The following is an 18,713-nucleotide window of genomic DNA, read 5'->3' as shown; positions in this document are numbered from 1 at the left end:
AATAACATATTAAATCATTTCTAAAGTTTAAAAACCGAATGACCCTTTTTTTTTTTTTTAATACAAGCTAATTTGTCGACAGCACATGGATTCAGTCTATGAAAGCATATCTTATCGTTTTTGTCTCTTCCTGATATATTTTCGGAAATATTTAGAAATCTCATGATATCTTTTGCTTAAATATACCAAACTATGCGAGATTGTGACGGAAATGTAGCAAACAGCCACAAGCATTGGTAAGAGTCATTGATAAAAAAAAAAAAAAAAAAAATAGTACAATTATGTCATCATTGTGATGAGGATTTCAATTGTGACATAAAAGTTTTTGATCTGTTCAAGAAGAGAGAAAAATAAATTAATTAAAAAAAAAACCGATTTGGCAAAAATCGCCAATCAGGACAAATGTCAACATTTAATTTGCTAAACACCAAGATCACAGGGGCTCACTGGGCTACTGGTTCACATGAGCACATCCCCACAAACATATACACACACCCTAATAATGCCTGTTAAAACCTGTGACAGAAGAAACTGATCCTCTCTCTCTTATACCTCATGGCTATTGTAATTTGTACACAAGTACAGCTTGAAATCTACTGACTGCTGAAAACTGGAGGTAGAGCGCGTCTAGTCGAGGCTAATATACAAGCCCCACTGAGGGTCAACACTCTTTCCTTCAAAAATGTAGTGCAGCCCCCCCAAAACCTGGAAAGATGAATATAATGTTCAATCTTGTCTTTTATTCCGGCTCAAGAAAAACGCTCAAACGGTAACAAGTATCATTTTACCTCCAATCTACTTTGAGAGATCAACGAAAATTTCCAGGGGCAGTCTCAAAAGTTGTCGGGGTGTATGTGAAATTTGCACTTCTGGTGTCAAAGAGATGCTGTCCAAATTGTTGGAAGATCTGGAGCTGCCGGTGGCTGCATTAGCTAAGTCGCAAATGAGTCTTTATTGTTTTAGCAGCGTAATTAAGTGAGAGAACAACATTAACATTACACCAAGGTCTGATAACCATATCAAGATTGATAGGTCATTTCTGAGCTAAACGCACCTGAGCATATGATGCATGACCAGCCCCAGAACCATATCTAGGATGCTGATGCATGACCTGTCTTAAAACATGGTGAATGGTGACACAGAAAATACAGTCTTTGGCGGATCTTTATATGTGATAAAATTGTAGTTGTTGTACTGCCTTCTTTGCCATGGTCGTCGCAAGAAAGAGCACAAAAAGCCATCGAGGCTACATATCCACGCAAAATTGTCACCGGCTGATCCCTTCATGTGTCATTATATATAGGCATGGAACCTCCACGGGATGCAGATTTAAGCATTTTGCTTCTGGTGCTCATCACTGAGCAGCCAATGAATACCCTGCACGGTTGAGAGCATATATAAATAACATTTGGTAGGAACAATTATAAATGTCAATTGAAATAAGAAACAAATAATATGATGTTTATCATGTACTAGAGGTCAGCTTTAAGCCCCCCCTTCATTTTCTATTTACTATCAGTTTATTAATAAAACTTGGGGTTGGCATCCAAAAAAGAAAAGTAAAAATAATATGATGTAGTTGATCAATTCAGTCCATAAGTAAAAATTCATCAATCTGCGTTTGCCGACTATCCCACTCATTACAGCAGACGTCAAAAGCAATTAGAATTTCCTTCAATGTTCTTACATTAACTTTAATCAGAGGATGTTCACGTTTTACAAAGTACTGAAGAGTTCAGCAAATCAAAACAATGCAAAAAATGCTTCCTCCACAGGTTCTTTAAGTACCTAGAAAGTGGCTTATTTCCACACATTTGGGAAGAACAAACACAACCATAAATGGCTAAAAATGAAAACAAATTATGCTTTTAATCTCACTACTATAGATTTTCACCCCTGAGTAAATCTATAGCTATAACATTCTAGAAGACTTGGAAGATCTCAATCATGACCATGGACAAAGTAAAAAGCACAAGGCAGGAGACTGCAACTTGCTTATTGACGTTCTTGTATTAGCTTCAATGGAAATTCAAGTTTATCAGGCACACTAGACTCTTAAAGATGTAGTGGCATAATTCCACAGGTTTGAGAAGATGAAACACAACCACAAATGGCTAAAAAGGGGAAGGCAATATCCTTTTAATTTGACTTCCAGAGATTTTCACCTCTAGCAATATACTGCTATGACCTTCTAGAAGGCTCGGAATACAAGTACAAAAGAGAAAAGAAAGAGAGGAAGCAAGAGTTTCCATTTTAACAAGCAAGATACACAAATCGAGGGGAGTAGCATCAGTAGATTGATCAAAGCGGCTGTTGCCTTCATGTTTTATCTCATATTAGTCACCCATCTAAAAGCTACTTAGAATGGTACTCTTTTGTGTGCTTATGATAAAATGTCCTGCCTCCTGATGCTCAAACAGTAGTAAGTTCTTCAAAGACAAGGAGGAATCCTTATGTTTTGAGTACAAAGTCACATTTTAAAACAAAGGCCTGAAGCAGGTGAATATCACCACGCATCTTTCTAAGAGTTTCTATCAATTGTATTAGTCTGAGAAAGAGACATCCCACTAAACAGAAGGATAATAGTATGTGAGGACTCTTTTGAGGGGCAGTCTGGTTATGGAAAGGTGTTGTATCATTGGGCACTATGTTAAAAGGGAAAAGAATTCTTCTAGAAATAAAATCAAAATCAATCCAATAAACACTGAATATACAGAATTTTGCATCTCCCGAGTTTTACAGATTCAAGGATTTCAAAGATTACTACTCTAGTGAAAACTAATACAACTTTACTGGAAGCTCAATAAATTGACAACCAAATGAAGTATGAGCACCAGAAGCTAAGTGCATTGACTACCAAACCAAGTAAGAGCTCCCTCTATAAGCTCAGACTGGTTAAGCACAGAAACAGCTAATGGGAATAACTTCTGGAATCTACAGTACTTTTGCTAACTGTGAGAATAACATTGAAAAAAATCCAGCTTAAAACTAAGTCACATCATTATCCTGTAATTTTACACGAATTTTGATTCTAAAAACCAGAAAAAAGTCGCATCATGTTTATGTGATTGAAGCAAATTTTAGAAGATCTTGACTGATAAATTACCTAACTTACCTTTTGGCAAAACTTTGGATGCTGCAGTCCAATTCACCCACATACCATGCCATCTCTTGTCACGCTACAGGTAAAGGACTTACTCTATAAATTATTAACCATGTTACAGCTGCCACCAATAAACATTTAAAATAGGTTGTGTAATTCTAATATAGAGTCGCACAACTCTTTCATCAGGGAACAGCACCAGCTATAATTAACTCATCCTGGCATATTTTTATTCATACTGAAAATACTTTTGTTGTTTGAACTTAAAGCCCCAATATCCAAAACTGTAATTAGCATCCGCTATCTTGAATTTCAGCGTGTTCTCTCGTTTACAGCGAAGCATTTTCTCTTGTTATCATACTAATGTCTACCCTTAGTATGCCCAAGTAAAATTACAATTCGCTAGCCAACTTTCACTCCCTTCATCAGCACAATGTATTTTCCCAGCAACACATAGCAAAAGAACACTTAGCTAGAACTTTAGATGGATTGAAAATCGTCTAAAATGCTGACCAGTCTACTATTTAACAAAGGCAGTTGAGCTCAATCAGACTTCTCATGAGGCTCTGCTAATTTGGACTAACAGCCTCTTGAGAGATCGCTATCTTTGCCAGGTTTTACAAAACAAACATGACCAAAGAATTTCATACAAAAATCATGCTCAATTTGTCAAAGTAACTCACATAACTTTCAGCTCTAAAGGAACAATACATGCATAACTAGTTCTAGCTAAACATTCGGATAATGCTCAAATTTAGGCATATTTCAGTTACAGGTAAAGAATGGAAAAATCTCTTTCAGACTGGAAACTTACCATGGAAAGGAGATATAACTGTGCATATAACCAAAAACAGCCCGCAAATTGTAATTAACTTCAATGTGGCAGAAGCAGATAAACAGCCAAGCAAGAGTACCAAAGCTATCAAGCTGTGGAAAGTTCTTGGGAATCTCAACAACTTTAGATCTTTTACATCAACACAAGCAAAAGATAATCTCCATTTATTGCTCTGTTTTGTATGCTCTTTCTTTGCATCATCTTCTTCCATTACTTTATGTGCTTTGTAACAATTCAGTCTTCAGAAATTGGAAAATCTATCAAAGCCTTGAAACCATGCCAACCATTAACAAAAAAATTTATTTTCCGCACATGTATATGGAGCAGGCATAGTAGAAGTGAAGAGTTCTGCACAATGGAAGACAACATTTCCAAGAAATGAAATGCATTCTCCCATGTATTCACGTGGATAAGCCCTTTAATAAGATTAAAACATAAGAGAAGATCAGGAACTGAACCTTTTTGTCTTCTCCAGCTATAGCTGAAATGCCTTCTCAACTCTGCATGAGTTGGATAGACTCTCCAACAGAGAAGTATACATATTGGTCAGAACCTGCCAAACCACATCTCGAAATGCTATTAAGGTGGCATGGCACCTGCAAAGAGATATGTTGAGTCTGGGATGATGCTGTCAAGAAATAGTCCAGCGCAGATCATTTCTTTTGTCCATGAACCCTGCTGGTAATGCTTTCCTCCACTTTTGGAAGCAAGAAAGCTCTTTAGAGTCTTCACTGATATGAGCTAGAAACCAGCTGGGCTTTTTTGTCATCTCTCAAGACATCCTCATAGAGGTATACATCGCATCAGGATACATCAAACAAGGAAAACATTTATGAATTGAACCAACAACTTCTAGCTAACTCCCCTGGTGTTATCACAGGGCAGCCATTGGATATCCTGTTTAAATGGAAATTCAGTTGTAAACTCTGATAACAAAGAAGTAAAACAATACCTAAAAATTGAAAAAAAACTAATAATAGAATGAAAATGTCAAGTTGGTCCAAAACTTTCATTAACATATGCAGTAGCACTTTTTCTTGTCATCTCAACCATATGAATCTCATTACCAAAAATTTCAGCTTAACATGATGACCAACGATAAAGGAAAAATTTAGAAGCTAAATAACAGTTTTAGAGGCAGACTAATGATGGTTTTTCATTGACTTCTAATGATCATACACATCCTAAAGTTGGTCAAATATGTTAATTCATTTGGTAGAGACTGGATATTTTTTAAAAATTGCAACCATAAAGTATTCTGCTATGACATATATTCAAGAAATCTTCCAAGTTTTGAGCCATGAACATCCAATAGAGCGAAAGGCTTCTGTTGCTATCAATACCACTCTGCCTAGGACTTTTGGTGGAAGCAATATCAATCGACAAACAAACAAAGTACAGAATTATTCTGTCAACCAACTGCACCCCATGTGGTAGAATTAAAGTACCATTCTTTTGCTTACACAACCAATATCATTCCTATGTTATAATCCAAAAGACAAAACAACAATTTTGAGTTCTAGTTTTTACAATTTGATATGCAACCATAGTATAACAAGAAAGAATTGGCAATAAACATCAGATTATCTGTCTCTCTCTCTCTCTCTCTTGATGGCGCAACTATGTCATGGTTAAAAGGAGATGCAATGAACTTTGGCAATCTAAGACTAAGTTCCTTCGCCTGAGTTCCAGCGCCCAAAAGAAGCTTCTTGATTGTCAATTACTTTTCAATGTGTTGCTCATGCCAAATATAAACTGTTCAGAATATCCTAGTAATTTCAAGAACAGATGATAGGTGAGTTACTTTGGGCATTATAGAAAAAGGTCCTTACGTGTATCTGTTGGCCCCTTTCAACATATTTAGTACAGCAGAGGTCTCTTCCATGACTAAATGCTTTTGAAGAGTGCATAAAGCTAAAAAGCACGAGTTAAGCTCTTCTCTAAAGCTTCTTTTGACCTTTTCTTTATCAGCCAGTACTGACGGTTCATCACCAAGGGAAGCAAATTCAAATTATTGGTGTTTTACTTCTGACCAGTCAACCATCTAAAACTTCGGCTGCTATTTTCTACCCTAAAAAGCAATACTACCAAATTACAGGATCAACCTCAAAGACAGAGAGAGACAGAGACAGAGAGAGCGAGAGAGTCAAGGAAATAAAAGTTCATGTTGGTGCTAAAAGTACATATTTGATGCACTTGAGATTCATTTGCTACTAAAAGTAAATAAAGAATCATGCCCTAGCAAAACAAAAGTCTGAGGGAAGTGGAATTCAAAATTGCACAACTATCCATTCAAACCACGCAGTTAATATACTGCAAATACCAAAAGCTGACTTGACAAAATGAGAATAATGACTGTACTGAAACAGGAAAGCCTTATTATTCTTGTTCCATAAATTTGGGATACCAAGAAAGTAGTTAAACCCCATAAACCATGTTTCTTAATCTGACAATACATTTAGACTTGTGATGGAGCCAGCCTTGAAAGCAGTGGATAATGTATCTCTGTCAATACGTTTTTCTCGTGATGCTTTAGTCATGTATGCAACATTATTTGACATTACGTAATTAACCTGTGAATTGTTAAGAACTTCAAATGAAACTTCTTAGTACCTATGTCATTCTTATTCTGTTCCTTATGCTTGAATTTCACCATCTTCCCTCAGCTCAAGTAAACCATTTTGTAATTATTTATTACCCCTTCTTCTTGCCATATAAAGTATCTTCCAGTCACAAAAAGCAAAAGAAATGGCACAAATTGGTGCTTAGATAGATTCAAGGCGTTCCTTATATCCTGAATCGACATCTGTGCAGCAACTTGAGCTAAATTAGACTTCTCAGCAGGCTCTGCTAGTTTTGCAGACAAGCTCCACTAGATGGTTTTAATTGACATATTTTACAAACAAAACATGCTCAGACGATCTGATTCATGGATAAATATCAATTTGTAAATGACAATAATCCAATCAATTTTTAGCACTAAATGGTGGAAGTATCTGAAACTAGATCTAACTAAACAGTCAGGTAATGTTACAGTTAAGGATATTACATGTTAAGGATGACCAATGTGTGACCTATATAAAAAGGAGAAATGATAATTGAAAGGAGATACATGTGTCTACTTAATTATCCACTCTGTGCAATGTTCCAGTGACTTCCTTTCAGCAAAAGAAGGAAAATGGCCTAAACAGAGAACCATTGCTGAAGATATACCATCCCGGTCAAAAATTTTTTAGGACCTGAATGATGGTTTATTTTTTCCAGTTAAAAAGGGTAAACACAATGCCTGTTTGCTGCTACATTTTCCCTTCTTACTTATTATCATCATATTATACCAGTAGTTTCCCCTTCTTTATTTGCATTATATATTTTTGTCTTCAGGAATTGTTAGACAGAGAAAGATAGCAAAGGCTCGATATCATGACAAACACAAATCCATAATCATGCACATGAACTTAAAAAAGGCACAGTAGGAGTGAAGAATTCTGTACCATGTAACATAAGCTCTCCGAAAGATGAAGTGCATTCTCCCATCTATTGACATTGATTAGTCCTCTAATAAGATTAACAAAGACGCCAAGCTCAGGAATTAAACCCCTGTTTATCATGTCCACATACAGCTCAAAGGCTTTCTCAACTTTGTGTGAATGGCAGAGGCTCTCAATCAGAGATGAATACATGTTTGCCATGGTAGATGGAGACGAGGACGATGACGAGATCTCTTCAAGCAGCTCAAGAGCCACCTCCAATCTCCCTGCTTTGTTGAAGCTATGGATTAGAAGTTTGTAAATTGGAATAACTGGAACAACAGAATCAACCTGACTTATGTCAGTTAAGAGGCCAAGACTCGTTATAAACTCTTTGTTGAAGCCTTCAATGACCTTACGGTAGCTTGCCATTTGTACCGGCCAATAAGTTTTTCTCATTTCCTCCAGCAGCTGGTACGCTTCATCTAAGAGACCAGCCACAGAATAATGATTTATTAATACCGCATAAGTAATGTAATTTGGAGCACAACCTTTCATACTCATCCTCTGAAAAAGCTCACTGCATCTATCCAGTTTACCGACTTTACCAAAGCCATCAATCATGGAAGTATAAGTCACAACATTTGGTTGGCAACCCTTTTCTTCCATCATTAACAGAAGTTTATAAGCTTCATCTGTCTTCCCAACTTTGCAAAGGCCATCAACCATCTCTGTGTATATCACGACATTAGGAGCGCAGGAATTTTCAAGCATTTTAGACAATACTTTAAGAGCAAGATCAAGGCGCTTATCCTTAAATAACCTGTCGAGAAAAGAGCTATAGGTATAAAGACTTGGATTGTACCCACGTTCCAACATCCGTGTATATATACTCTGTGCTTCATCTAGCTTCCCAGCCTTGCAAAATCCATCAATAAGAGCATCATATACTATGTGGTTTGGCTCACAGCCTTGAGTTGACATTACATCCAAAAGATTACAGGCCTCCTTTACCTTGTGTACTTTGCATAAACCATCAACCAAAGCACCATATGTAACAACATTCACTTCTTTAGCACTTTCATCGCTGCCCCTGAAATACATGTCTACATCCGGAATGTTTTCATTGCCCACCATCCTTGCATAGATTTGGTAAGCCCTTTCAACATCTCCAGCTTTGCAATGACCATCAATCAAAGCAGTGAAGGTGACAACATTAGGTAAGCATCCTTCTGTTAGCATCATCTCAAATAGATCATTTGCATCAGACATTTTCCTTGCTTTAAGGTAAGCATGAATAAGAGCAGTATATGTTACCACATTGGGCTTGCAGCCATCCTTCACCATTTCATTAAACCAGCTGAGTGCCTGTTGAATAAGGCCAGCTTTGCAAAAATTGTCTATAAGCATTGTATAAGTATAAATATCAGGAACAATGCCATTGCCTCTCATTTCCTGGAACAATAAAAATGCATTGTCTAGTTTTGAGGCATTACAAAGAAAACTGATAACCTTAGAATATGTACTAACATCTGGTATAAAGCCCTTCCTCATCATCTCACGAATCACCTTCATAGCTTTTTCAAATTTTCCAACCCCACAGAGGCACCTGCTGAAATTGGCAACATTCACTTTGTTTAGCACAACACCTCGATCAAGCATTTCATCATAACATTTTTCAGCAATTTCTAGGACATCTGAGTTAGGCAGCTCCTCATTGCCACAAATACCACCAATCAATATGTTGTAGACCACATAACCTGGCTGATGACCACAAAGAACCATTTTTTTAAGCAATTTATAGGCATAAGAGTAGTCCCCTGACCTGCAATAGGCATGCACAAGAGAATTAAATATCTTCGGACGGGGATAACAACCTTCTGTAATCATCATACTCAGCAATCTCTTGCACCTACCTAATTTTCTCTTATTCAAACAACCACAAAGCAAAGTCTCATAAGTTACATCATTAGGAATGCATGAATTACACCGCATTATGTTTAAAAAATTCATAGCTTCTTCAAAAAGTGAAGCTTCACACAATCCGGATATCATGCTAGTATACATAACTGTATCTGGTACAAATTCTTCCTTTTCGATTAAATCTAGAGCTTCTCTCCATTTACCCTCCTTACACAAAGAACGTGTGAAACACAGCAATGTATAGGCATCCATCTTAAATCCCAAATCCAACATCTCCCTATGAACGAAAGCAGCACTTTCCAATTTGTCAACTCTCAGAAAAACCTGAACCAAAGCATTATACGTGGCCCTTGATGGCTTATATCCAAAATCCTTAAGCCTCCCCAACTCCTCCAGTGCCAAATTCCACAACCCGTTTCGGCAGCATTTCTTAATCAACACATTCAGCAATTTACCAAGAACCTCTCTATCATCGTTCTTGATTTCTTGAAGAAAATTTTCTTGAATTCTATCATTTCTATTACACCCCAATAAATCTAACAGAGCGTCATAAACAGCTAAACCATGATTATACCCAATCTGCCTACCAGCCCATATGAAAAACTTTACACCAAGTTGAACATTTTGTACATTCTTTAACACATCAACAACCAAAATTTCATCCAATTTATGCCTAAACTGCCTAAGAAATTTCTGGGTTTTATCCCCAAACCCATCATCATTATTCTTTACAGCATCAAGAATCAAAAGAGCATCATCTGAACAATTACCAGTCTCCAAGTTTTGAGCTTTTGAAGTAGCTTCAGTGCCTGGATTTTCCAACAATGAGTCCCTCAAAAAGGAATATTCCTGGGGTGAAAAAGAACTGGCTGGAGTTTTTTCAGGTGGAAAAGACTCAAATTCTTGAAAATTGCAATCTACATCTGTAAAAGCATCCCAATTATTTTCTTGAGTAGTGATGGGTCTGGTGAAGAATTTCAGGGAGAAAAAGAGGGGGTCTCCGGAGGATGAGCAGAGAACTGGAATGGATATAGCATTTCTGAGGAACCCTTTACTCATTCTCCCATGAGAAACTAAAGATTGGGCGAGATTATAGGTAATTAGGAAGAAATGGAGCCGGCGGTGGTGGTGGCTTCGGGGGCGGCGGCCGGAAGGATTTGAATTATTGTGTGTGCACGGTGAGTCCGGGCGTTCGCTGGGAGTGAAGAAGTGAAAAGGGAAATTTTGAAACTGGGAATAATAAGAAGAAGATTATTATTTAAGGCAATAATAAAAAGATTCAATATAAAAAATGATTAATATAAGTACAAAATGGCATAAATTGTAACCAAATTATTTAAAATACGCTGTTTTGGTCAATAAATTTTTTTATTTAGTTAAAATAGTGACTCGACCAATGCGGCACATTTTTTAATTTTGATTAGTTGAGTGACCAATTTGCTTAAGAAAAAGTTTATTGACTATAACAAGAAATTATAAAAATTTTAGCAATTATTTACGCGATTTACTTTCTATAAAATGGTGCAAGTTTTGAAATATTTGACAATGGCTAACAATTTACTATTTACGAATTAAAACAACTACAAGCAACAAATAATGTGAAAGGCCTCTAAAATATTTAAAATTTCTACATTTGGTCACTTAACCTTCTATTTTTGAGTCATAATGTTGACTCAATTAATAAAAACATGCATGTAACTTAATATGCTTTATATTGCGTTTGGATTGCGATTTTTCTACGTAAAATCACTGTAGTTTTTTTTTTATGAAAAATACGAAAACCCATTTGAATTGCACATGTTCAAATACTTTGTTTACATTATACAATTTTTCCGTGGAAAATATTGGCGCCACTTTTTCATTGATAATTGGCTACCCAATATATCTCTTCTTCATCTGCTATATGGTCTCCATACTTCAAAACTCAGGTCTTGAACAAAAATTGTTGGCTGCATAATTTCCGAGACCACCCGAAATTTTTTACACTATAACCTATCATTTCTAGGAAAAAAAGTAGTATACTTTGCTTGGCTCCCTTGTTTTCACTATTGATATGAACATTTTAAAGCCAAACAAAAATATGGAAATATGGTACTATTTTTTTGAAGGAGACTATATATTATTCGGTCCTGATTTTGCCGTCAAAGGCCATCGAAAGTGGTACTATTACAAAGTCAGAAGTACGTGAATAAAAAAAAAATTTTATCACCAACCTAGGGCTGCAAACGAATCGAGCCACTCGCGAGCCTCGAGTGAAACTCGAGCTCGAACTCGAGTTCAAAATATTAAGCTCGTTAGCTCGCGAGTCTTGGGTATATATATATATATATATATATATTTTAAATTTTTATTTAATAATAAAATTACGTATATTATATATATATTTTTTATTTTTTATTTTTATAGTAAAATTACGTATATATCCTTAATATTTTATTATTTATTAAGAAAAAAATATTATTTTATTTATTTTTTTAAAATAAAATAATTATTTTTTATTTTTTTTCGAGCTCGAGCTCGAAATTTGCCGGCTCGTCGAGCTCGAGTTTGGTAAAATTTAGTCGAGACTCGATTCGATTAACTCAAAACTCGACTCGACTTGGCTCGTTTGCAGCCCTACACCAACCACAAACAATTCAAAAGATAGTCATCATTGAAATTAGGAACACGTCCGTGGCTTTTGGACTAGTCTATAAATGCATGCATGATACTATTAAACATGTTTCGTTGTGAACTAAGCCAATTTTTGTCACTCATTTCATGTCCTTGGCCTGCAAATTGAAAACTGAATAAAAATGTTCAACATTGCATGTACAATGTATTTATGATGGCCGGACAAATTAATTTCAAATGCATTCGCATATCACTTGTTAGCGATTGCATTACGAGAGTAGGAGACGATAGTTCCCAAAATTCGAGTATTTAACTATATATGGCAGTCTTAGACAATACAGGCCATAATTTCAGGGGTTCACTGATGTTTCTTCCCACAAACTTCAAAATAACATTACTTATTTGCCGAGATTACTCTTTCTTCTTTGCTACTCTGCGAGTTCAGGCTTTCGTCACTTCAATAGATCTGTCCACATTGCTGTGCCATTGCTGTCCTTTGCTGCTCTGTGGTTTACTCTCTATTCGTCATCATGGATTTTGTGCAACGAATCTTCTGCCCTAAATACAAGTTGATTCAGTTGATAAGAATAGGCCACTTCCTCACAAAAGATCGTGTGTTTGAATTTCACTATCGATGTCAGGATTGTGTTGATAGGTGATCTATAAATACCTCTGTAAGCGACCTATGGTTTCAGAATTCTGATCTGACTCGTGGTGGTGATCGGAGTCGAACTCACCCAAACTTTTTTTCATCAAAAAACAAAAAAAAAATTGCCTGCAAAATATGGCTATTTGTATGCGGTGTTTTAAATTTAAGCTCCCAGAACTTTAGCATTGCATCAATATCCATCATATTCTTTCATTTCGTAGGTCAGTTCCTTTGATTTTGTACGTTATTAATATACGCTTTTGAGGTACGCCGGTTGCCTAAACTCATCTACCTTCCTATTTCTACTAAATACGTCCCATATTGAGTTTTTTACACTTCCATTGGTTCTATCCAGCATGCAGAGAAGAGTGAGTTGGCTTAGCTATAGCAAGTTCATCACTTGTTATCACTTTTACTAGGTAGTTTTGGAACCTTGCTAACTGTTTTGGTGGTAGGATGATAATTTTGGCAGAGTTGTGCCTTAATTGTATCTATTTTGGTCAGCTGACCAGTGGATAGAGGTGTTACAACCGGGATGCCTCATCCCCATACTCAGCTATATATACAGCCTATACCTAGAGTTTTAGTCTTCATCTCTGCTTTCTTTAAATTCCTGCAAAACACAGAAAGTTCTGGTAGCTTTTAGATATTGATTAAATTGGATGACTTTTTTAAGGACAAAATTAATTTGTCTCATGACCCTTTTTCCTGTGTTCATAATACAAGCTGATAGGGAGATAAAAGAAAAAGTTTTTGTGCGAAGAGACTTATACTTCATTCAATCAAAAATCATTTTAGGGTTCTGAAAAATAATCAAAAATTAGAGATTTTTTTTTTGTCTGAAAAATTCGTCGTGACCTTTTCCGCTATATAATTAAGATATGATTAATCTTTTTTTGGTTATCATTAGTGTAAAATTCACTTGGCAAGTTTGTGTTCGTCCTTTAATTCTGGTCTTGAGGGAAAATGTCAATAAATAGCTCAAGGAAGCATAATAGTTAAGGCCTAGACAACTATCACCACAACGAGTATTACTTGTTATAAGACATGTTAACATATGTGCAGAGTAATTGCTAAAAAAAAGAAAAAATTTTTTTTTTTGGGGATTGTACAATGGCCTATCCCTTATCTCTATTGCATCCCACAAAATAAGCATAACAAGTGTAAATTTACATACTATGAAAAAAATATTTGCCCTCCCTTCTGTCAATGTATAGTAGTGACCCTAGAAACTGTAAGGAATCTAGCAAATACTATGGCAGAAAATGAAAATTTTAATTCCTTTTAGTAGATTGTTAGTATTTGATTAATTATATACAGCTGCAAGATTTCTAAATCCCCTTTAACCAACAAGATTTCTGTTCTTACAGTGATAAATCTCACTCTACTTCAAACCTCTTTACAGTGGTGTTGCATGGGAGTGTTTTTCAAAAACTAGTTTTTCAAATACAATAAAATTTTTTTAAAAGTACTCTAAAAGGTAATTTAAAAATCAGTTTAAATTTTTTTAAAATTTTAAAAATATCTCAAAATATATTCTAGAAACTCTTCTACTCTTAAATATCCCAAAATATTTTCTGAAAATATCTCAAAATATAATCTAAAAACTCTGCTACAACAAAATTTTTCAAAAACACCCCCAAAGACAGCTAATCCAAACAGAGTGTAAGGTCTTCAAGTTTCACTTACAATTAACTAGTTTGTAAGTTACAGCTCAACTAGATTGCTATGCTTCAAATAAAACTTGATCAAGGCTCTACACAAACTCTTCTAGACTATTTTATAGGGAAAAACAAGAACAAAACGAATAAAAAAAGTCTTAGATGTTTTATGGACACTAACAATTTTTTGACTTGCAAAAAAGTCCAACAGATGATAGCTAAATGAAAACATCTGGTTATTTAGAGGAGAAAGATAAACTCCAAGAGTATCGAAAAGATGTTTGTTGGGAAAATCAAAGGAAAGGGAGCAGGTTGTAAATGAATCTTGATTGGAATTGAAATTGCATTGATTTCAAGAATCTAGTCGGACAAGAAAACAGGCTATTAGAAAGAACTTTTAATCACCAATCAACTATTGAATTGATTAAGGGAAATCTGGATATGAAGGTCTACCAGATTTGAATAGATTTTCGGGCCACAAACTCAGAAAATAATTTTGTGTATGAAACATGATTTTAATTTTATCATAAATCAATTAATTTCTCATACTCAAAACACATTTGAAGACTCTACTAAGCCAATTGGTCGATCCAAATCTCAAATGACTTAACCCTCCAGGAGATGTAGAAAAAATTTTGTGAACGGTACCCTTCACAACTGCTTCTTATCTATGTACATATAGAAAATCTGGTTTTCGGCTCTTTTTTTGGCCAAAAAGATATCCTCTCCATAGAATCAGAAAGTTTCTGGCCTCTGGCTTTCTGCTGAGGGACTTCTAGCAAGATGGAGCAAGTTACAACTATTCTCTGCAAATAATTCTCGCAAAAAAAATTGTAAAAAAAAATTACTTCAAATGAATTTACTGATATGAAGCCTCAAGAGCAGGCATCCTTTATTCTATTAGAGTACTTTTACATGAAAGACATCACAAATCACACAGGTGACATTAAAGTTTCGAAACATGTATAGCACAGTCATTCACTCAAACGTCAACATTGATTAGCGAACAGACACATACTGAGGTTGCCATCAAACATACACATCAAATCATTCTTGCTCACGTAAATAAACAATATGCTCTGGTCCAAGCTACCAGAATTTCCATCTTCTGATTCTAGACTTTGCGCAAGATCAAATGAGCCCCATACTGAGGCTGGGTGGTGACACGAACAATGGGGGCGTGGACATAGGATGGAGAGAGCTCTAAGGAAAGGCTACGCAGAATTATTGACAATGCCATTTTTGATGCCAAGAGGGCAAAGTTGTTTCCAATGCACATTCTTGGCCCCAGGCTGAAGGGGAAGTAGGCACCCTGGATTTTTGTTGCCTTCATAACTCCCTCAGAAAATCTCTCTGGCTTGAACTCCAGGACATCATCACCCCACAGTTCGGGGTCATAGTGAAGGACTATTTGTGGATTCATCATTTGCACACAAGCTGGAATAAAATACTTTCCAAGTTGTGTGTCTTCAGTAGCCACTTTGGAGAGCTCAGCTAGTGGTGGATATAACCTTAGGATCTCGTTCAAGATCATAGGTACCTGCAAACGTGAGAGTGCAACGAGTGACATGAAAAAACCGAGTATACTTGTTTAATTGGATTGTGATTTTTTGCAGAAAATTTGTTATATTTACCGTGAATATATTTTTCAATTATCTTTTTATTTCACGTATAATAAATCGCTATAATACACTTTTCTACAAAACTCCTAAAAATAGCAATATAAACAGGCAAGTGTCCCAAAATTCTGTAAGGATTGTTTTAATGGGTGTCCAAAATCTTTTTAATCGATCTAAACTATGAGATTCTATGGTCCACTAGGATCTGTTTCAATTTTATCGAGTGTGAGCAAGATATTTTGTTGAGGTCATCAAGAATATAGTATATGCAAGCAATTAATAATACTAACAAAGGGAAATAAGTAGCTAATTGTATGACATAAGAAGAGGAAATAAATAAGTTTGGAAAAGGAGAGGATATAAAAAAAATAAAATAAAAGAGCATAGACAAAAGAAAAACAAAAATCATTACGACAGTGGAGGGTACTTTCTTATAGATATAGGCTACAAATAGCAAGATTACTAGAATATTAAGACAAAACTATCATGATTTAAGTAGTTTTTAGTATGATTGAGAACCTGAAGGGATTAAGATTAGGAAACCTACAATTTTGAGGTGGCTTAAACCATCATAGTATGGATCTTTGTCCCCAAAAACTTGCAAAATTTCTTCTCTGGCACGTTCCTGCCACTCAGGGTGCTTACTCAGGAGGACGAGTGACCAAAGCATCAAAGTTGAGCTAGTGTCCTGCCCAGCCCAGTAGAACACTTTGCACTCATTAATGATCTGTTCAATGGTCAATCCTGCAGTTTTGCTTCCTTGGAGCTTAATCTCAGTCATATTGGATTCCAGCAATATCCCCAAGAAGTCATCACCACTGGATTCTCCTGCTTGCATTGCCTTAATCTTTTTATTGATCATTTCTGTGATCTTGACTCTTAATTCTCTGTCTATTGCCCTCATCCTGTTGTTCCTCTTAAGCGGCAGAAACCTTCAACAACAAATTAAACCATGAAACTATAGTCAATTAAAGTTGATGAGACTCAAAAACTTCAAAGTAAATGAATATATGAATTTATCATTTTAGACAGACACCCAAAAAACGTAGCATCCAAACGGACTCGTAATTACCCTTAAGGTCTGAACAAATTAATTAACAGAAATAAATATTACCTCTTTCCTGGAAAGTAAACTGAACGAACGGCTTCCCATGTAAGAGAGGCGAGTTCTTTCATAAGTTCAACAATCACGCTTCCTTCTTCATAGCTGGTCCCAAAAAGTGCTCTCGAAATTACACCTCCTGATAAGCCTTCAATACCTTTCCAGACATCCACCTCTGCTGAGCCACCCTCAGGGATCAATCTGCTCCATTTGTTCACCTTTTCAACGCAGCTCATTTGAAATGCAGGCAGCATAAGCTGTAATCCATGAAAGAAAATACTAACTATAAACTAACTTGGGCTATGCAGATTATTGACAATAATCAGTTGATGCATGCATAAGGATTCGGAGCAGGTGCAGCTGTGGTTTGGGGCTACTGTATCCACGTGTACTATTTACAAGATATAGTGTACACGAATAAAACTCACACGTACAATAAGATAATAAAATATATACCAAATCAAGTAAAAAGTACGCCACCAGTAAAAAACTGCACAGCACAACTGCATCTACCCCATTTCCCCATGCAGTAGAGAATGTAAGACAAAAAAAAAAAAGCTCAAATCATAGTACTTTTAGCTTATCAAAACTGAAAGCAGGGTTGATGATCTTCCTAGCTTCGCCCACTTCTGCCCCTCAGCACAGGCCACACCAGTGAAAAGAATTTCGATGAGAGGATCAAGATCATGATAACTCTTCTGAAATGTGACATATTTAGTCAAGACTTCCTTTACTGGTGTTGGATCTGTCAGAGTCACCCTCGGATATCGTCCAATCCACATGAAAGAATTTTTTCCTGCAAACATATATGCTTCCAGACCATTAATATGTGTCAATTTTCACACACACACACACTAGGGGAGAAAAAGAAAAAAAAAATACCATGGGTTTGGAGAGTTTTGTAGACATCAGGCATCATGCGTTTTATGATATTATCTCCAAGCTGAATAGGCTTGGACAAAGTTTCCTTGAGTAATTTATCATTTTCATGCTGGTCTCCTCGCAATAGCCTATAGGGATTCCCTTTGAAGCCTTATTTCCTGAGAATTTTCTCAAGCCTCTTTGGCTTCAACCAATAGACTTCGACCATCCCATAAAACCAGTAGATGACATAACCTAGCAATCCCAATAAAGGTAATAACTTGAAGCTCCAGACTTCCATTGTTTCAGGAGGAAGGACTATAGCTTTCTTTCTTGGGTGGGAAAGAAAGAAAAATGATAGAAAGTAAGATGGATGGATTGGCTTAAAGATGATTGAGTCTATTTATATATGTGTATGGGCGAAGTTTTATGGCATAAAAAGCTGTGCAACTTAAGCATATGGTTGAAGACATTTAACTATTTTTTTGGTTGTATATATTCCATATACAAGGCAAAATTATTTGGCTCTTAAAAAAAATTTTTTTTTTTGCTCTTAAAATGTCTCTAATCTTGCTAGTGTACGCGTTGTTAATGTAGAAAATATTAATTTTTTTTATTCCTTCAATTTTTTTGAAGCTCTTAAATAAATTTGTTTACTTTAGATTCTCAAGAAAATAATTAGATTAGGTTTTCTGTAAATAGATATGTGTTGAAGCTGCTGCTGGAATTTTATAATTATTTTGTGCGGGCATGGTTGTGGCCTGGTGGCTGCAAAAATTAGTAATTTTGGCGAGTGTTTGAAAGATAATTGTAACAGGTTTTGAAACAACACAAGTGTCAGGTGGGCTGGTGGAGCATTTGCTAGGAATAATAATGAAAG

The 18,713-nt window shown here is 35.8% G+C and overlaps 1 protein-coding gene and 1 pseudogene across 6 annotated transcripts; both read right to left on the bottom strand.

Moving 5' to 3' along the window:
* Positions 1–279: 279 nt before the first annotated feature.
* Positions 280–10,555, bottom strand: LOC113734793 (uncharacterized). Of its 6 annotated transcripts, none has more exons than XM_027261475.2 (7): positions 7,430–10,555; positions 4,397–4,835; positions 3,918–4,286; positions 3,116–3,179; positions 1,055–1,377; positions 789–923; positions 280–705 (listed from the first exon to the last, which is right to left on the bottom strand). In XM_027261475.2, the coding sequence occupies exons 1-2, from the start codon at positions 10,385–10,387 to the stop codon at positions 4,791–4,793; spliced, it is 3,003 nt and encodes a 1,000-aa protein (XP_027117276.1). In that variant the 5' UTR covers positions 10,388–10,555; the 3' UTR covers positions 280–705; positions 789–923; positions 1,055–1,377; positions 3,116–3,179; positions 3,918–4,286; positions 4,397–4,790. The 6 variants fall into 6 exon arrangements, with proteins under 6 accessions (XP_027117276.1, XP_071938484.1, XP_071938483.1 ...); XM_072082383.1 differs by lacking the exon at positions 3,116–3,179 and having other exon boundaries at positions 7,430–8,323; positions 8,420–10,555; XM_072082382.1 differs by lacking the exon at positions 3,116–3,179 and having other exon boundaries at positions 789–932.
* A 4,554-nt stretch (positions 10,556–15,109) lies between these two features.
* Positions 15,110–18,134, bottom strand: LOC113735283 (7-deoxyloganic acid hydroxylase-like; annotated as a pseudogene).
* Between the last annotated feature and the right edge of the window lie 579 nt (positions 18,135–18,713).

This window comes from Coffea arabica, chromosome 3c (assembly GCF_036785885.1).
Source record: "Coffea arabica cultivar ET-39 chromosome 3c, Coffea Arabica ET-39 HiFi, whole genome shotgun sequence".
NCBI lineage: Eukaryota > Viridiplantae > Streptophyta > Magnoliopsida > Gentianales > Rubiaceae > Coffea > Coffea arabica.
This window is presented reverse-complemented; position numbering and strand designations above follow the sequence as displayed.

Bases quoted from the DNA above. Each gene is read 5' to 3' on its own strand.
- LOC113734793 (XM_027261475.2), bottom strand. From the start codon at position 10,387: ATGAGTAAAGGGTTCCTCAGAAATGCTATATCCATTCCAGTTCTCTGC. The intron at 4,836-7,429 runs GTACAGAATTCT...CCATTTAAACAG, and splicing joins CGGAGAGCTTATGTTACATG to GATATCCAATGGCTGCCCTG.